The 21034-nt window shown below is 38.0% G+C and overlaps 1 protein-coding gene across 5 annotated transcripts in view; it reads right to left on the bottom strand.

Annotated features, from left to right (window-relative positions):
- MRTFA (myocardin related transcription factor A) overlaps nucleotides 1-20613 on the bottom strand; it is a 91520-nt gene extending 70907 nt beyond the window's left edge. For 2 of the 5 annotated variants that reach the window (XM_046646878.1, XM_046646879.1), the window contains exon 1: nucleotides 20381-20613. In XM_046646878.1, coding sequence (XP_046502834.1) covers nucleotides 20381-20426 — 46 coding nt within the window. In that variant the 5' untranslated portion in view covers nucleotides 20427-20613. Of the gene's footprint in view, nucleotides 1-15609; nucleotides 16141-20380 lie in introns of those variants that run through there. The other 3 variants (XM_046646881.1, XM_046646883.1, XM_046646882.1) reach the window with 3 other exon arrangements.
- Nucleotides 20614-21034: the final 421 nt, after the last annotated feature.

The following is a 21034-nucleotide window of genomic DNA, read 5'->3' as shown; positions in this document are numbered from 1 at the left end:
CACAAAGCTGCCACAAATGGTCTAACTGCACAATTCCTCCCTTGTCAGGGACCAGAGCCTGCTCAGCTTATCATTCCACACTGGCCAACAACTATATAACTTTTCCTCATCTGTGACACAAAGATAAAAATAAGCAGAGGTAGTCATATTCTAAACATTTGCTGGTTCACACCTTTTCCTAATAGGGAGATTATTGTTTGGGCACAAAAGATCATCCATTCTAACTCTTACTGGGCAAATATCTTGTTTGTATCAACAAAGTGCTTTTGTAAATAGAACATAGTGACAATAACAATAAGAATTTGAAAGAGAGAATTGCCAAAGAAAATCTCTATGATGATCTACTCTTAGGATAATCCAGAATTGATAAAAAGCCAAATTCTTCCCATAGTCCACAGAGATTTGCCTCGGCTCAGCCGACAGCTATCTTCCCTAAGTGAGAATTTCTAAACTCCTAAAACTCTTTCTGGTTAACTGCTCTTTCTTATCAACTGGTCAAAGTTTTCTTATAACAACACACTACACAACTGAAAAGCTAAGTTTTTTAGCCTGAATTTTTGTTTATACCTGGTAGAAGCTACAACTTTCTCCCAGAGAGATTTCAAAATGCCTACACTTATCTCCAGAAAACTGTTTAAATACTTTCAGTAACCTAATGGCAACAGCTTTGCTACTAAAAAATTTCCCAACATCTTCCTGTTTTGGCAGGCCCTGCTGAAATCCCCCTCCCCATAAGGGGGAATTTGAGTAAAAACACTGCCAGCTTCAAGTTCCCTTAGGCAAATTTCCAGCCCCAGTGCAAGGCCATGAGGTTAAACATTTCTCAATGACGCAGGCTCCCGCAGAGGGAGGAATAAGGAAAATATCAAAACTTATTCTTCCCAGCGCAGTAAATCAAGAGACAGTGGCCAAGTCCTAAAAAACAAAATATGAGGGAAGTTAAACTATATATTGTTTGCTCTGCTAAGGTCCCCCAAAAGAGCACAGAATCAGGATGAGAGCCGTGGGATGGGAGAAAAGGTAACTGCAGAACCAGCAGTCCAGACAAATCAACAGATAAATCTCTAGGTTCTCTAAGAATCTCTAGAATATTAATAACATGTATGTTTCCAGCCACAATATAATTTATAACTAGAGCAACTACAGCAAAGTGACTAAAGTGGTGGTTGTAGGGTAAGGAAATGGAGTCATACATGAAGCAAATCACTATTTAGGATTAAAATGTAGTAGAAGGCTGGGAAAACTAAAGGAAAGGATGTCTAATTAACTTCTTGGGGAAAGAGTATAAGGCTGATCAGAGAGAAGGCAAACTCATCTGAGGGCCTGAAAGGGCTCTTGGATTTTCAGCCACCTGCAGATAAAAGAATGAAATAAAATCAGAATTGTTCCCCCAGAACTGCTTTATAGATCATAGAACTTTAGAGTTAGAAAGGACCTAATGCTTACAAGAAAATGCCAATGATGAAAATATTGTTACATCTATACAGCACTTTACTTCTCTCAAAGTGCTTTCATTCATTTAGTCCTTAGATAAAAATTATGTACCTGCTATCTGCAAGGAACGGCAAATACAGAAATGAGACACCACTCCTACACTCAAGGAGCTTACTTCTAATGATGAGATCTGCTAGGAACAACAGTGTAACAAAAGAACTGCTCTGGAGTCTGCCGAGTATAGGGAGAGCACAGGAAAGGAGCACCTAAGTCTGTCCGGAATCAAAGATAGCATGCATCTCAGAAGAGGCAGCCCTTGAGCTGGGACTTGAAAGGCAAGTAGAAGTTAGTAGGCTAGCAAGCAGAGAGAGGAATGGTCAAGGCAGGGGGAAGATTATATGCAAATGAATATTTTAAAAGCACAGAATGTTCTGGAAACTAAAAGCAATTCAGCATTGCTGGAGACTGTTATAGGCAGGGAGACCAATAAGAAAGCTACTGAAACCACAGTGAGAAATTATGAGAGTCTGATCTAGGGCAATGACACAAGATACCAGAAGTCAAAGAAGAGGTAGAATCTGCAGAACTGAGAGACCAAATAGATGTGAAAAATATAGGAAAAGAAGAATTGAGAATGACTCCTAATTTTCTGGTTAGGCAAGTGGTACTAGTGAATGCAGGAGTAGACGCCGAGAACAGTGAGATCAAGTTTAAATGTGTAAAAATCTGAAGTGCGTGTGACTTATCTAGATGTACAGGTGGGAAGAATTAGTGGATTAAATGAATCTAGAGCTCAGGAAATAAGTTCAGGCTGGAGATACAGATTCAGACATCCTGAATAAATGAGAGTTGAAGCCACAGGTTGGGATGAGACTGCTAGGGAGAATATGTAAGACTGAGAAGGAAAAAAGCGGCAAGGACTCACCCTGGGAAATACTGACATTTAAGAAACAGGAAGAAGAAAAGACTGTATAAGAAATTGAATAGTAGACAGAGAGATAGCATGCAAGATAGCATGGGACAGAATGGTATCTATAGTTTAGCTGCCCAGGATCTGAATATCTTTCCTATTTGGGGGGAATTCCAAGATAAGCGAAGGCAGGCCCATCTTCCTGCTACAAAAGCTGAGGAGGAACAGATAGTCCCTCTCGCAGCATTCTGGCATCTAGCTCACAAATACAACCCAAATTCAGCCAATCCAACCTAGAACTTTGAAAATTAGGGGAATGACACAAAGGTGGAAAATACAATCCGAAATTATTCATGGCACTGTGGCAAGTGTTTATTGGTGGGTGTGCCAACAGCAGCAAGCATTCATTGGAGCCAGGGCCAGAAGCAGTGGTAGAGAAGGTCCAGTGAGCAGTGCCAGTAACAGTCCTCAGCAGACTGGGCCCGTAACATGGTCTTTACTATGTCTTGCCAATCTTAATTTCTGCTCATTTTCTGACCTTTGTCATCCAGCATCCTTTTTTTTTTTTTAAAGGATTGGCACCTGGGCTAACAACTGTTGCCAATCTTTTTTTTTTTTTCTGCTTTATCTCCCCAAACCCTCCCTGTACACAGTTGTATATCTTAGTTGCAGGTCCTTCTAGTTGTGGCATGTGGGACGCCACCTCAATGTGGCCTGACGAGCGGTGCCATGTCCGCGCCCAGGATCCGAACCCTGGGCCGCCGCAGCGGAGCACGTGAACTTAATCACTCAGCCACAGAGCCGGCCCCCATCCAGCATTCTTATTAAGGCTGTGCACTATCAGTACTCTTCCAAAAAATTTATTTTATGCTTCGGTTAACCAAGATTACACAAAGAACCCTGAGTAGTATAGAATGAGGAGAGAGCATCGAATAGGGTCAAATGGTAAAGAAAGGTCAAGTAAGAGGAAGGCTAAAATGGGCCCACTACATAGGGTAACTAGTAGGTCATGGAGATCTTGGTAAAATTGTTCACGTGTTATCTCATTCCATCCTTACAACACTTTCTGAGGAAGATAAAGCAGGTACTATATCTTTATTTTAAGGATGAAAAAATTGAGGATAAAAAAGGTTAAGAGGATTTTCTAAGGTCATACAGTCCTTTTTACTCCAAGATTGCCTTCAAGAAAGTTATTTTATAGATGCTCATTAAAGGAAATGTTCAATGTCTATGCTAATTCTTATATCAAATGTCAGCTGACACAGCTAATGACCACATATGGTTCCCAATCCTGGTCTTCCAGCTTCTTCAATTTTGGTAATATAAAGAGGATCCTAACAAAAGCACTAGAATCCTTGTAGACAATCACCCAGAAACATACCTCAAGGAATCTAAGGTTCCTTGCCATCACCCACCCTTTGCTGGCTCATTCAGGGTGTCTTGCTCACTACTTAAAGAAGACATCATCAGCCACAAGGACTCCTCAAGTGGAAGAAGGGATCTTCTATCCCTGACCATGAGAACCACTGTGGGAATGAGAGGTTGAGAGCTTTCAAAAGAAGATGATTATTTCTCAACTTCATTCCTTTGGGATATGTCACAGCCAGGAAGGGAGAAATTGGAAAAAGCAGCTTTCACAAGATGCCAAATCCATGTCCTAGTCCCAGGGGATAATTAGCCAATGAGGTTTTGTGGAGTTGATGTAATGTTGGCAGAGGCTAACATTTTATGGTTGAACATGTAGCCTCTTGATATTTAGCTACAGGGCTGAGAAGGACGACATCCTGAAAACTCAAGAAACCCGTATCCGTAACACCACCACGTAGCAATCTGCATCTTAAAAGTAATTTGTAAACTTTAACTGATCCAACTTTATCATGAATAGTTTACAAGAGCATTTGTTAAACTATACATTTTCTAAATCTTATTTTATATAATTTTTTTGCTAGGAAAAGACATTTCTAAGCACCTCCAAAGAAGAAAGACAATTTAGAAAGCTTAAGTAACAAAAGAAAGAAACTAGAAGAAGGGGAAATTTTCCAAGGCACAAAGTCTGTTTGTGGTACTCTAGTCCCCATACTGGCACACCAAGTTCAAAGCTGTCTGACGTCCTATGACAACGATTTTTGAAATTGAGTACATTAAGCCAAGAGCTTTCAGGAGCACCACATATCTCACAAAAATTGTCTGTCTTCACCTTAACAGTACATACTCTGAGATGAAGGAGGTAAGAAATCAGTGGGCAGAAAGCAGAAGCATTGAGACACTAACACTCTTGGTTTGAACCAAGCTATTCATGTTCAAAATGAATACTTCCCATTTTAATAAAACCATTAAGTCCTTTGACTTAAATATGCCAAGATGATCTCCCAAAGCCTGAGATAAAACTTAATACATTAAAAAAAAAACCACTTAAATCTCTAATTAATCAGCTGAAACATACACTGCTTCCAAATAAGTGCTAGCTCCTTACTTGAAACAAGAGATGATTTTTGGTTCAATCCTGGGCAGAAGTGCATCTAATGATAGGGATACGAATACTCTGTAGTTCATATGCCTTGACAATTTCACAAAAATTGACAATGACCTTTCTCCAAATGAATGAGCGGGAAAGATGGCAGAAAAAAACAGGATCTCTACATCTTATAAAGGAAGGAGAGAGTCATCCTTAGCAGGATGGTTTGTACTTGCTCTGCAAGAAACTGTTGGATGAGATCTGGACACTCAACGTTCCAGGAGTGGCTTTCTTCTTCCCAATCTCTCCAATACTTCATGTTCACTTCACTCATTCATTCATTCATCAAGCTAGACAGATGCTGGATATAAAGCGGTAAAACAGGGGCCGGACCCGTGGCGGAGTGGTTAAGTTCGCGTGCTCTGCTTCGGCAGCCCAGGGTTTCGCCGGTTCAGATCCTGGGCTCGGACATGGCACTGCTCATCCAGCCATGCTGAGGCAGCATCCCACATGCCACAACTAAAAATACACAACTATGTACCAGGGGGGCTTTGGGGAGAAAAAAGGAAAAATAAAATCTTTAAAGCGGTAAAACAAAATTAACAATAAGACATAAGATACTTGCCTTCACAGAGTTTATAATCTACTAAGGGAACACATTATACAATCAAAAAAATTCCATAAATGAACATAGAATCTCAAATTGTAAGTGCATGAAGAAAGAGAGACTGAGAAAGAAAGAAAATAATCAGGGAGGGGCACTCTCTGAGACCTGAAGGATAAGTAGAAATAAATAAAGCAGGGTGGAAATAGGAGGGAACGAAGGAAAGAGACGAGGATGGAACCTAGAAAGAAAAAGGGAAAAGAGCAGGTGAAGTTGGATAGATAGACAGGAAGAGATAAAATGGAACCAGGCACACTGGGAAACTCGCCTACTATTCCATGAGGCCAAATATTGACTTCAGGAATAGACATTATCTAAGCTCTTACTCTAAACTATCTAAACTAGAACATAAGCCCAATGCAAGTGGGAACCATAAGTTTTTCTAGATTCTCAAACATCTTTCATGTAACACCTAGCAAATTCTATGAGTACATCAAAAAATATACTTTTTCTTCAAATTTATCAAGACTTTCTAAAAACATTCATACTAACCACCTTGGTTGTGAATAAACATACATTTAGTGACACTGAGTTAGTTGACCAAAAACCTAACTGCAAGGGATCTTCAGGATAAGGCTGATGGAAGATTATTTGCAAACATCTAATGGTGTGACATAGCAGAAATAAAACTCAGCTATTAAGAAGTTCCTGAAAGCTCTGTACTACAGAGCCCAGAAGAAAAGGGCGAAGGAGACAAGGGACCTTTTTTCTCACCAGAGCCAGCAAGGACCTTTACACGGAGAATGTTCCTTCTCTAAAGATACACAGGTTTAAATTTACTTCCTACCCACAGAAACTATTTGCTACATCGGAAAAAATTTCTAATGCACGTTTATGGCAAGACACTCAAGAGGTTTTGCTTAGTTTCAAACATATGACGCTGGTTTTGGCCACGGGTGTAGAGTCAGAAATCTTACTATACTGTAGTTGAAAATAGCATCCTTTCTAATCCTCATGAACAGCTACAAGAGTCACTGTTAAAAACAGGGAAGCTCCTAGGCAAAGGTTAGGGCTTGTGTGAAAGCATTCTAAATAGAGTTAAATGTAGAAAAAAAGTCATCCCTATGCAGAGAGGAGGTCTAGGACAAGGGAATTTAATATAGATATTCTAAAAGAGGAAAAAGAAGGTTTTTTTGTTTGTTTGTTTGTTTTTGAGGAAGATTAGCCCTGAGCTAACTACCGCCAATCCTCCTCCTTTTGCTGAGGAAGACTGGCCCTGAGCTAATATCCATGCTCATCTTCCTCTACTTTATATGTGGGATGCCTACCACAGCATGGCGTTTGCCAAGCGGTGCCATGTGCGCACCCGGGATCTGAACCGGCGAACCCGGGCCGCCGAGAAGTGGAACGTGCACACTTAACCACTGTGCCACCAGGCCGGCCCTGTTTGTTTTTAATGATTATGTCATACTCTTCTGGGGAGAGGAATAAGATAGGGAGGGAAGGGGGCAAAAAAAGAGGTAGGATAAGAGAATGGGATAAAGGAACCTAGACAAGTTAGGTAACCTGTCAAGAGCTACTATATAATTATTTGGAGATAAAAGGATTGGAAGTTCACACGCAAAGCAATATAGTGTAGTGGTAAAGACACGTTTCTTATCCACTTTGCCCCTCAATTTCATCATCTGTAAAATGGAATAATGAGAGCATCCACCTCACAGACTTGTTGCAAAGATTAAAAGAGTCAACATAGGCCAGGAACTCGGAACACTGTCTGGCCCATGGCAAATCTTATTTAAGTGTTAGCTACTATTATTTTCTTTTAAATATATTTTTATATTTTTGCTGGAATTGTTACAAAATCCACTTAGAATTCCATACTCTAGAAATGCGTCTCTTACATTTTAGGGTTTGTTTTGTTTTTTTTGAATTCTCCTGTTTGGTCTCTACTAGTTTTTAATAGTTTGTTTTTAAAATATAAAGCTGTCTCAGCTATGCTTAGGGGAAATAATAAAAGATCTGTCCACCTGTGGAGCAGAATTTTAAATGGGAAATACTCTACCCCTGGGTTTACACATGGTCAGGCGCAAGAAACAAGTGGGGGGAGCGGGGGGAAGAAAATCTCAGGGAGAGAGCTCAGGAGCCACCTGTAGAGCTGGTCTTTCTAACTTAGAGATTATCTTCCAGAACTGTTTCCAAACCTTGAAGGGTTTTGTGTAATATAGCACACTTCCTGGCAAGAGATCAGGGGTTTGAAGAGAGAGGTGATGTAGGTGGGAAAGAGGTTCACACACTTGGCTTTGTTTTTTTAGCACTACCTAGCAATGCTACCTCCTTTTTTCATTTTGCTTACTTCCTTCAAGAGTCATTTTAATTCCAACCTCCTAGTGCCCAAATTAGCTTAGGGTACTCCAGAGAGGAGGTGAAAGGCAATCAACCTGACTTGTTACACCCAATGGAACATTTTTCTGTTGTACATAAAAGGAAAAATGCAATAAAAGTCAATTGAATGTTCCATAAACTTAAAAGAAATTTAGAACAATCACACCCACTCATGGGTTTTGAAAAGCACAGCAACAGAATCATACTAGTTCAGAAGCATATGAGTACAGTCTAACTAAAATTGATTAATCTAATGTCACTTTCTAAACTGACTAGATGAAAAAGGGGGGTAGAAATTAGTAATAGAAGTCAGAGTCCCTAGTTAATTTTTCTAACAGTTGTTAGCTTTATACTAGTAAAAGATAAGAGAGTTTTAACCTGAAGGTCACTTTAAGCATACAATTAGAGATAATTTTATAAGTTTTTAAAATCAATTACTGGAGTTTAATTTAGATAGAATAGAGTTCATCCACTTTAAGCACACAGTTCAATGCGTTTTGACAAAAGTATCACACCTGCATAACCACTGCAACAATCAAGATACACAACACTTTCATGCCTTGAAGTTCTCTTATGCCCCTTTGTAGCTAACTGCTCTTTCCATTTCCGGCCCCAAGCAACAACTGATCTGCTGTCTGTCACTCTAGAGAAACGTGGATTTTTTTTCTCATACAATTTTTTTATCGAGATATAATTCACATACTATTCAAGTCACCCATTCAAAGTGTATTAATTCAGTAGTTTTCAGTATATTCCCAAAGTTGTACAACCATCACCACTATCTAATTCTAGAACATTTTAATTACCCACAAAAGAAACGCATATCCATTAGCAGTCACTCCCCATCCCTGTCCCATCTCCTGCCACGAGGCCCTGACAACCACTATCTACTTTGTCTCCAAGGATTTGCCTATTTCAGACATTTCAGATAAATGGAATTATACAGTATGTGGCCTTTTGTGTCTATCTTCTTTCCTTTGGCACAATGTTTTCAAGGTTCATCCATTTTATAAAATATATCAGTACTTCATTCTTTTTTATGGCTGAATAATATTCCATTGTAAGGATATACCACATTTTGTTTATCCACTCATCAGTTGATCGCTATTTTGGTTGTTTCCACTTCTGGCTAATGCTGCTATGAACATTTGTGCACAAGTTTTTGTGATGACAAATGTTTCCAATTTTCTTGGGTATATATCAAGGAGTAGAATTGCTGGATGATATGGTAACTATGTTTAACTTTTTGAAAAGCTCCCAAACTGTCTGCATTTTTTAAATAAAACCTTTTATTTTGAGATAATTACAGATTCATATGCAGTTGTAAGAAATAATACAGAGATCCCATGTATCCTTTATCCAGTTCCCCCCAATGATAACATCTTGCAAAACTATAGTGCAACATTACAACCAGGACATTAACATTGATACTGTCAAAATATAGAACATTTCCATCACTACAAGGATCCCTCCTGTTGACCCTTTACAGCCACATTTACTTTCCTCCCAGCCCACCCCACCCTTAGCCCCTGACAACCAACAATGTGTTCTCCATATCTATAATTTTGTCATTTCAAGAGTGTTATACAAATGGAGTCACACAGCATGTAACCTTTTGAGATTGGCTTTTCCACTCAGAATAAGTCTCTGGAGAGTCATCTAGGGTGTTTTGTGTATCAATAGTTCGGTCCTTAATTTTTTTAAATTGCTGAGTAGTATTCAATAACCTGCATTTTAAAGAATATTATATAAATGGTATCATTCAGTATGTACTCATTTGAGTCTGGCTTCTTACATTCAGCATAATGGTTTTGAAATTTATCCATGTTTTTGAGTATATCAGTAATTTGTTCATTTTTATTGAAAGTAATTTTCCACTTTATGGATGCACCACAATTTATCCATTCACCTGTTGATGGACATCTAGGTTGTTTCCAGTTTGGGGCCATTAAGAATAAAGCTGCTATGAACCTTCATGTACAGATGTGCATACATGTTTCCATTTCTTTTGGGTAAAGACCTAGGGACAAGACTGCTGGGTTATATGGTAAACGTGTTTAACTTTATAAGAAATGCCAAGTTATTTTCCCAAGTGATTATACCATTTTACATTCCACCAGTAGTGTAAGAACTCCCATTGCTCCATATCCTTGTCAACACTTGGTACTGTCAGTCTTTTTAATTTCAATTATTCTAGTGGGTGTGTAGTGGTATCCCACTGTGGTTTTAATTTGCATTTCCCTGACGGCCAATGATATTGAGGATCTTTTCATGTGCTTATTGGCCATTCGTACATTTTTTTGAAGTGTCTGATCAAGTCTTTTCCCATTTTTTATTGGGTTGTCCTGTTATTGCTGAGTTTTAAGAGCTCTTTATATAGTCTAGATGCAAGCCCTTTGTCAGATATATGTATTGTAAATATTTTCTCCTACTCTATGGCTTGTCTTTTATTTTCTCAACAATGTCTCTCATTTTCTCAACAATGTACAAAGAGGAAAAAAATGTGTTTAAACTTGATAAAGTCCAATTTAAGAATCTTTCTTTTATAGTTCATGCTTTTTGTGTCCTTTAGCTTTTACATTTAGGTCTATGACCCATTTCAAGTGAATTTTTGTGTATGGTATGAGGTAAAGGTCAATGTTTCTTTTTGTTTTTTGTATAGAGATAGCCAATTCTTCTAGCATTCTTTGTTTAAAAGGTTTCCTTTCCTGTTTTATAAGCTTTTATTTAAACCAGGGATAGAAAGAAAAATAAAATAACACTACTTTTAAATACTCAAAACCACTGCCATTTTGGCAGAACAGAAAATGCCCGCACCTTCTCCAGCACTTTCCACCTCAGAGAGCACAGGCCTGAGCATCAAGCCCCACTAGCTCACAGAAGTAGTAGTTTAACTACCAGACAACAAGTAAATGTCTTTTTCTGAAGCTATTACAGATGAGTTCACATAGAAGAGAAAGAAGAGAGTGAGCCCCGACCATTTTCACAAGATGCTGTGAGGTGTGTCAGTTGGTTATGTCACTCATAATTGTTCAGTATGGTTTCAACCAACATCAATAGAAGCAACTAAAATATGGCCTTCAGCAACACAGAGAGGTAGGATAGGAGGTACAAAGAATAGTGCTTTGAAAATCAGGACATGGGAAGTCCAAGTTATGGGATCTTAGGTAAGTCACTTAACATTCTTTTTTTTCTCCAGTGAGGAAGATTGGCCCTGAGCTATCTGTGCCAATCTTCCTCTATTTTTTGTACATGGGATGCCAACACTGCATGGCTTGATGAGTGGTGTGCGGGATCTGAACCTGCAAACCCCGGACTGCCAAAGCAGAGCATGCAAACTTAACCACTACGCCACCAGGCCGACCCCAAGTCACTTAACATTCTTAGTCCCCAGTGTTCATCGATAAAATGAAGGTTTTGCACCAGGTCATCTCTAAGATCCATTACAATTAGACATTCTAGAATACCAAGAAGAAGCCTATTGATTCTTTCTTCCCAAAGTCAAGAAAAATAGCAAAAAAAAAAAGTGTCAAATTGTGAACATTTATCAAATCCAGAATACTGTACTATGAGCAAGTTTTCTTCTATATCTGTTTCTCATTTTTTCAAATGCTTCCACACTATTTAGACATCATATAATCTTTCCAACTACTGTATTCTCATCTTTCAATTTATGATTTTGACCAGTGCTTACTGCCCAGGAAATACACCAACAAATTCTATTTTATCTGTTCACCTCAAAAACAAAGTCATTAAAAATAAAATATCTGGGGGCTGGCCCCAGGGCCGAGTGGTTAAGTTCGCAAGTGCTGTGTCTGTGGCCCACGGTTGCATCAATTTGGATCCTGGGTTCAGACACAGCACCACTCATCAGGCCATGCTGAGGCAGTGTCCCACATGGCACAACCAGAGGCACTAACGACAAGAATATACAACTATGTACTGGGGGGGGGGGGGGGGACTTTTGGGAGAAGAAGAAGAAGAAAAAAGGAAGATTGGCAACAGCTGTTAGCTCAGGTGCCAATCTTGAAAAAAAATAAATTAAATAAAATATCTGTGGGAACAATACTTCCCAACTTTAATATGCACCTGAGAATCTTATTAAAATTCAGATTCTGATTCTGCAGGTCTGAGGTGGAGTTTGAGATCATGCATTCCTAATAAGCTCCCAGGTGACACAAATGCTACTGGTCCTTGGAATACACTTTGAGTAGCAAGGTGTTAGAAGACTGAGGTCAGAGTATCTGTTTGGATAGCCTAATTAATGTTAACACCATAAGTTTTCAATACTCTACACAACAAAATATTTTATAAATTAGTCTTACTTATGGCACTGATTTGAGAATATAATCTAATTGATTCTCAAGAGAATACACTAACACAATGGTTCAGAAAATCAAGGTTAATCTAATTAACATTTTAGTCCTTCAACATAAGCACTCCAAGTCCTACTTACAAGGCAAAGATAAGGCAATATGAATTTTAGCTTTCTGACAGAGTAGATGGATTGTTAAGAGGATTTTCACACCTATCCTAGGGTCAAAGAACAAAATATATTAGAGAAATGTACTTTCAAATCATTAAAATATTTTATACCAATGCCACTATTTTATGCCTAAGAGAACTCAGATTATTCCTAACCATCAAAAACAAAGAAATAACTTAGTATGGTTTTAGTTTCTTAAAAAACTTCCAAAAGGTTGAGCACACTGAGAGTAAGTTAGCGTGCACAGGAAGGATCTACAGCTCTTCCAAGAACATGGCCTAACACAAACACTGCAAAGATAAATTTCAATAAATCTTACAAAATAGAAACAAAGGCACAAGTGTAAAAGGGATTTACACAAACTAGACTGGTCAGAGAGAAGAGGTCAATGGGAAGGAGCGCCTCCTTACCGCGCACTGTTTGGTCAGCGGAGTGCTCTGACTGCAGAGCTCTCAAATCAATAGCTCTAGCTCCTAATCCAAGACTCAAACTTCCAGCCATTTTCTCCCTCTTTTAACCTACATGTGTATGCACACACACATTATTTAATACGAGTTTTTATTTGAATACAAAAGAAATGTAAGCTTACGATAGAAAATTATAAAGATACAGGAAAACTCAAAGGAAGGAAAAAAATACGCTATGAAATCCCACTACCCGGAGACAGCTATTATATTCTAGTGTATATCCTTACAGTCATTTTTTTTAGGATTACACGGATAAATGGTAAACATTTTCCCACATTTTTACATAATCTATGACTACATTAGTATCCAATCACATGAATGTACCATAAGTTATTTAACCAATCTCCTACTGTTAAGATTTAGGTTGTTTCTGTTTGGTTTTGATTTTTTACTATTAAAAATAATACGCCACAACTAGAAGGACCCACAACGAAGAATATACAACTATGTTCCAGTGGGCTTTGAGGAGAAAAAGGAAAAAAATACAATCTTAAAAAAAATAATAATACTGCTATGAGCATCTTTATATATAAATCTTACGTATCTTTTAAAATTTCCTTAGAACAAATTTCCAGAAATACTTCAAGGTTAAAGAAGAAACATATTTTTAAAAATTTTTATGAGTTGCCAAATATCAAGAGAGCTGTAGCAAGGTGTCAGAATATCCAAGGAAGAAATTTAAAACAATGATCTGCATCTAATAGTATTCAAAATCCCAACAACAAAAAACAAACCAACCACAATAACATCAAAAACATAAACCACTTAGTATGTGCCAGGAATTGTTATAAGCATTTTACATATATTAATTCATTTAATACTTACAACAATTTCCTGGGGTTGGTATTACTACCACTGCCATTATTATTATTATTTTACAGATGAAGTAACGGACAGGTTAAGTAATTTGCCCAAGGTCACATAGCTAGTTAGTGGCAGAGCTAAGAAACCTGGGTTCCGAAATCCATGATTAAACACTATTCCTACTATTCTCAAGCTTTTTGATATCAGGACTTCTTTACTCTCTTATAGTTATTGAGAACTTCAAAGGGCTTTCGTTTATGTGGGTTATATCTATGAACATTTATCACATAAGAAATTAAAACTGAAAACATTTAAAATATCTACTTCTTTAAAAAAAGCAATAAGCCCACTACATATTAACATAAATAACATATTTTTATGAAAAATAACGATTATTTTTTTAAACGAAAAAATAGTAAAAAGAGTACCATTGTTTTACCATTTTTGCAAATCTCTTTAGCACATAATTTACTAAAAGATGGCTGAATTTTCATACACGATACTGCGTTCAATCTGTGGAGATATTGTACATCATGCAGCTCTGGAAAACTACACTGTACACTCATGAAAGGACAACAGCAAATAATATTTTAGTATAAATATATAAAAAGTTTTCATCTCACACCCACTGAAAGGTCTCAGGGATGCCCAGAGCCCCAGACCGCTCTTTGAGAACCACTGCACTAGTTAGGGTAGTGCATGCTATACAGAATGGGTGAAAGGCATGGTCTCAGAAACATACTTGCTTAAAACATATTCCAAAGTTTTTTGTAAGTCATTTATTCAAGAATTATTATTAAGTGCATACTATGTGCCAGGTACCCTTATAAGTACTGGAAACACAGCAGAAAACAAAAGAGAGAAAAATCCCCCGCTTTGAGATATTTATATTCTAGTAGGGAGAGACAGCAGTAACCAATAACCAAACAAATCATGTGTTCTGTCAGATGGTAAGTGGTATGAAGAAAAATAAAAGATGTCACTGAGAAAGTGACATTTGAACAAAGATCTGAAGGATATGAAGGAGCAAGCCATGAGGCAACCCAGCAAAGAGTGCCCCAAGTAGAAGGAATAAAAAGTACAAAAGCCCTGAAACAGGAGTATTCCCTAAGATTTGCAGGGACAGCGAAGAGCCGGTATAGCTGGGACAGAATCAGTGAGAGAAGAGGTAAGGAGATGCAGTCAGAGAGTTACAGGGCTGGGGGCGGATCAGGCAGAACCTGGGAGGTACTCTAAAGACTTGGGTGTTTTCTGTGAATGGGAACCACCGGCAGGTTCTATGTGAGGAGGGATATGATCTGACTTTCATTTCAAATGGATCCATAAGTTAAGTAGCAATTATAGTAAAAAACCTGAATTTAAATATCTGTTTCATCTCACTATGTGTCCTGAAGCCTCTCTGAGCCTCAGGTTGCCCCTCTGTAAAATGTGAAGATACAGATACCTTAAAGAGTTGTTGTGAAGATCAAGTAAGATAATATACATAAAAACACTTTAAAATTATGACACACTACAAAAATTTCACTACTGAGTTTATTTTCACTATGTAATTGCCATGTATTCCTCTTTTCTAAGCCCTCCGTACTCACTCAACTGCCACCACCACCTCATTTATGTGACTCAGCCATGAGATTATGGATGCCCCAGACCCCTGACACCATGAGTTCAGCCTGATACTACCCTTTAGTTTGTTGAGAGTAACGCTGAGAAAGTTGTTTTCTGTTGTTAGTATTTTTTCCTTGTTATTATAAAGAAAATCTTTTCAAAAATAATGCATGTGGTAATCATAAAAGTAAAGTTCCAAAAAAAACAAGACTGTATGAGACTCATCTTTATTTAATTTGGCACTGTTGTAATAAAGCTAAAACTGTGGTTCATGGTCTTGACAGCTTGCCTCATCGAAAAGGAAACAAAAGGGGGGAAAAAAGATAGAGACAGGCAGATTAATTCAAATTCCTTTGATCTGGGTCCTAACTCTAAGGGGACCCCAGATAAATCAATGAGTCAGAAAAAGGGCAGTAAGATATAATCCAGAATACTGATGACACCAGCTGTCTGTCTGCCTACCTGTCTTCTGAGATCACCATCAAGGTATGAGATCATCCCCCAGGCCAGAGAAGGCAGGGCAAGATGGAGGTCCTCCAGAAATCATGGGGCCTGCAGCATCTGATTCCACTGCTCAGGGGCAGGAGGTGGACACCCCAGCACTGGTTTTTATCTCCACGTCTTAAGATGTGAGTCAGTCTGAGTAGTGATAGAAACCTGCAATGGAAAAACCCAAGGAAAACCAAGATCTCCGGGGAAAATTATAAACAATCTCATACATCAAAGTTCTCTGATGATTTCTTTGTATGTTACAGCAGAAAGACCACTCCATGGGAGTAAGGAAACAAATTGTCCTTCCATCTCTGCCACTAATTAATTATGTGACTTCAGGAAATAAATTTACCTCAACAGGCCAATTTCTTTATGTAAATAAAGGAGAGAACAAGAAAATACCTAAGGTTTCCTTTAAGCTCTAAAATGTCTCAAATATAAACAAAAATACGTTTTTTAAAAGCCCACATTAATATTTAGAGTATGAAGAGATCCAAAGAGTAGGTATTGCTGAAGGTTCTAAAGTTTTCACCAGCTCTATAGACCCCCCAAGTGATGTGAATGCAAAGAGAGGGCCCTCCTTTAAAGAGTTAACATATTACCAAAAAGAGCAAAAGCTGTCTGCCCACCATCTTATTCAATCTTATTTTTATTAATTACTACTTCCTTCTCTTCAACTCATACTATTATAAAATACACAGTTCAGAGGCAAACTGTAATGATGAGGGAACTAGAAGTTAAAGAAATATGCGGGAATTAAGTACATAGACATCAAGAGAGTAAATGGACTAAGGAAACACTTTTAAATTATCAATTATTAATTAATTAATATTTTTGAGTAGGTAGCATGAATGTGGTACAAAACATAAAATATTCAAAAGGTATATACGGTTAAAAGCAAACAAAAACATCTTCTAAGAGATAAATCAAAGAAGGCACTTAGAGGCCTTCAATGTATTCATTGTGTTCTATTTCTTAGGTTGGGTAATGGGTCCAGGGGTTTGTGGACTCCACATATTGCTGTAATATGTATTCTACAGATTCCTTCACATTTATGGGGTATCTCATAATGATAATAAACTTAAAAGAGAGCTCAACTGTTCTGTGGAACAAAAAGTTTCTTCCATCCCAAGCCCCCAGCTCTCCATCCTCCTTACCTGAGGTAGTCACTGTTACCAGTTTTTCATGGTCCTTCCAGAGATGTCCTATGTATAGATAAATAGATCCTCCCAGAGATACCCCATGCATAGGAAAGTAGGGGGAGTAGGGTGTGTTGGAGTGTGTGTATCTAGGTATGGTGTGTGTGCACGTGGGTGGGTGGGTATGTGTACATAGGCGCACAAGAGAGACAGAGAAAAAATAAACAGACTGCCTAACTGTGCCTCATTAAGATCAGATGTATGTCATAGGACCAAAACACACCTAGGGAACTGCTTCAATCCTTTTCTCTACAACAGAACTCTGTCCCACTGTGGCAGAGTTATGAACTAAGAAGAAGACTACACCGGCTAGATGCACAGACAGGGCCTGCCTGGTGAAAGCCTCAGCTATTAGCAGTCAAGAGCTGAGCCCCAGCACTGCTCTCTTCTAAAATATACCAGAGTCACTGCTGTGCCCTAATATTCCCTTAGTCTTAGCTTCCGAAATCCCAAATGTCCACCTCAGATAATTAGTTTTCTAATCACAATATCTTATATAGGTTTCCATAGTGGTGATAGATGCTTTAAATCCTCTAATCGTGGCTTGATCAGAACACAGATTTAGCAATACACATCAAAGGAAGACAGACTGGGCATACTGTACATCCTAAGATGTGAAAGAATTTCAATTTTGAAAGCCATGCTTTCAACAGCACCTGCTTTGGGCAAAGATTGGCTAAGATACAGGACAGTGGTTAGAGTATTTCTTAATGCGAGAACACATCGCAAAATATTTCGATAAAATCTTGATTGAAAAGGCTTATGCCTGTTTATTAGGGAAAGTATGCCAAACCAGATTTCTTCATTCATTCAAAAAAAAAAACACCAAAGTTCTACCATGTGTCAGTCAATGTCAGGAGCCAATATAAAGATGAATACATTGCTTCTGAGAAGCTAATAATCTAACTAGGGAAACATGTAAAAATGATAATTAGTCTACATTGGAAAGGTGGTCCTGCAGGAACAGAGAGGAAGAAAGGCTGACTCTATTGAGAGAGGTTTCACAGAAAGGTAGCAGCTGAACTGGATCTCAAGGGGTCAGTAAGAGACCACAGGTAGTGATGAGGATGAAAGTCTTTAAGTGCGAGTATGCCCCACCAAAATCTCCAAGCTCCAAATACTAAATGAAAACTATCAACAAATACACAATGTACTTTGCTATAATATTCAGTATCCTAAAGTTTAACTTAGGGTAAAGACTTTGCATCTTGAATCTTGTCTAAAGGGGTTTAATTACTTTCAAAAGCTTATTAAACAGAAGTTTCATCTATAAAGCATATACACTCATGCAGGTCGAAATATTTTATTGCTAGAAAACCTAGGGCTCACATAAATAGTCTAAAAGCTTTGACTTTTTAGAAAGAATGGTTGGCTTTTAGTTTATTAAGACTTCATAACAGATGCTTTTTCATCTCCTATCATAAACACAGCTGTCATATTACTGTTACAATCCAGCATAATGGCTACAGCTTTAGAAGAAAACAGTAACGATTTTACACAACCAACACATTATTAAAGTTTCAGAACACTTAGGAACCACAAGTACTAGAGAAATCAGTCTGCTATTACTCCTTCCTGTATCTAATTTTCTCTAATTTTACGAAAACAGGCAAAAGAAAGAGGTTCACATACATACTATTCTCTGCAGACCTTTCATTCTACCTGTATCCAAATTCTTGTCAATTTCATCCATAAGTGTCTACATACTATTATCCTTTGAAAGTTTTATGAAATAGCTGGTCCAACAGATGGGTGGCTAGCCCTACCCAACATATGCCATAGGAAAAATAGCTCTTAGGCAAGACAAGAAAATGTTAAGTCCCTTTCCCTTATCCAGCCATGAACAGTGAGACTCCCTTAGGGGAAAGCAAACAATCCTTTAACTTTTATTTTATTTATTTTTATTTTTTTAAAGATTGACACCTGAGCTAACAACTGTTGCCAAACTTCTTTTTCTTCCTCTTCTCCTTCTTCTTCTCCCCAAAGCGCCCCACTACATAGTTGTATGTTCTAGTTGTAGGTCCTTCTGGTTGTGCTATGTGGGACACCAATTCAACATGGCTTGATGAGTAGTGCCGTGTCCGCACCCAGGATCCAAACCGGCAAAACCCTGGGCGGCTGACGCGGAGCACGGAAACTTAACTGCTTGGCCACAGACCTGGCCTCCTTAACCTTTATTTTAAAAAGTTACTGGACTGAGATGATCTCTAAATAACAAGGTGATCAAAGAAAGGAGAGGGTTCAAATGCTAATGGCTACTCCTTAAGATAAAATATGCATTTGCCCACATACAGTAGAGAACTAGAATACAGAGCAGGAAAAAAATCCAAGTCAGTTTAATTGGGAGCTATTTTATCAAAGACAGATGGGAAACATTCAGATAAGCATACTACCTTGTTTAGAACACAAAGTACAACAGATCTGGGGGAGGAAAAGGAAACGCCACCTGGAACACATAGCATATATGAACAGAAAACTCAACTAATAAATGACTCATCATGGTCTTATTTGTAAAACCAGAAAGAAAAGAATGGTAGGGGTATCTTTCCTCTTTGACCCTTCCCTGTCCATAAAGCTTAACCTGATAGCATCTGATCCTGTCTTCAGATGGATATCAACACACAATGAAGTGTTCCCCAAGGAGAACAGTAAGACCAATTCTGCCACAGACAGTATGTGCCAGAACCAAGAAGTCTCATCCTCCTTTGAATGAAGGCCAGTGGATAGGAAGAGGTCCCCAAATGCCACTTGTATGAATCTTTCAAGATATGGTCTGAAACAGGAAAACACTACAGACTACATTTTAGCAGAAGTCTAAAAATAACAAAAGAACATTCCCTATTTTTAGATATCTAACTTAAGTTTAAAAATACTAAAAGTAAAAGAAACCATTAAAAACAAAATGGAATTTAAAATGTTTTAAAAAACACTTTTGAAATGGGAAAACTGTTTTTAGAGACAGAATTTTAAAAATCTTATATTCTTTCTGTTGACTGCCTCTTTGCTCTAACTTTCCCATCTCCAAAACTTAGAGTTCCAATTCAATGTGTTATCAAGAGCATTTCCAAAGTACCAAAAGATGATATAGAATGGTTACACCACAAAAGAGAAAGAACAGCTAAGGAAAAATTTTAAAACATGCTTTCACAAAGAGACATAAAAATAGAGTGTAGATTAGTGATTAAAGACTGTAACGTATAAAACAGCAAAAGCAATTTAATCATCCTTCATCAAAAGCAGCACCACTGACAATAAAATACTTGATTAAAGAAGGCAAATTGGGTTTTTCTCTCACATAGGTCTCTCAGACTTAAGGCCAGTAAGTATCAACTCAAAGCTACGTCTGAATAACTTGAATTTATGATTAGAAAAAAATTATTGTTTTTTATAATAAAAACCTGAAAAAGCAGTACATTTACTGGACAATTGATGTTTACCCCCATCCATCTTCTTCCCCTTCTCCATCCAATCCTAGCACAAATACGCCAAACCTTTTTAAAGAAACCTATGGCAAATAGGATATGAAGAAATATGGGAATTACCGGACTGCACAGCCATCATTAACATCTCAGGCTCCAGCAGAGTCATGACAAAATCTTCTCAGAAACAACAGCCCACAAATAGAAAGAAGAAATTCAGTCACAGAAGAAAGATGCTGTCTTCAGAAGCTACCGAAGCTTTCATAAATTCAGTCTCGTGCCTTATGCTCAAATCAGACTGGGAGAACTCACTCCTCTTCTCAGTGCAGTTACCAATTTATCCACCCTTCAGGCAAGTCAAGATGGCACAGAGTTGAATTACTGCCGACAGGAAACCAAAAAGTGCTCAAGTTAAGACATATGAAGCGCGGTTAGAACAGTGAGTGAGCTCCTCCCCTTGCCATTCCTCTCTGGGGGAGGGGAGAGACCTACAGAGAGAGACCTTCAGAAAACAGATCAACTGCTTTTTTTTTTTTCCTCTTTTTTTAAGAAGACAAGATGAGGTTTTGTTCAAAACCTTAGTACAACAGACTCTGCTACTAATGCAGCTTAGAGTAACAGATTAAACACAATCCAAACAACTCAATCTTGTGAAAGAAACAGCCCAATTACTGACCCATTAATGGGAGGTGGGGATGGGGATTAGGCACATACACACACACAAATAAATATGTACAGTGAGTTAGTTTTCTGAAAAAGAGCTCCAACGGCTTTTCA

This window comes from Equus quagga, chromosome 19 (genome assembly GCF_021613505.1).
Source record: "Equus quagga isolate Etosha38 chromosome 19, UCLA_HA_Equagga_1.0, whole genome shotgun sequence".
In the NCBI taxonomy this organism is placed as follows: Eukaryota; Metazoa; Chordata; class Mammalia; order Perissodactyla; family Equidae; genus Equus; species Equus quagga.
This window is presented reverse-complemented; position numbering and strand designations above follow the sequence as displayed.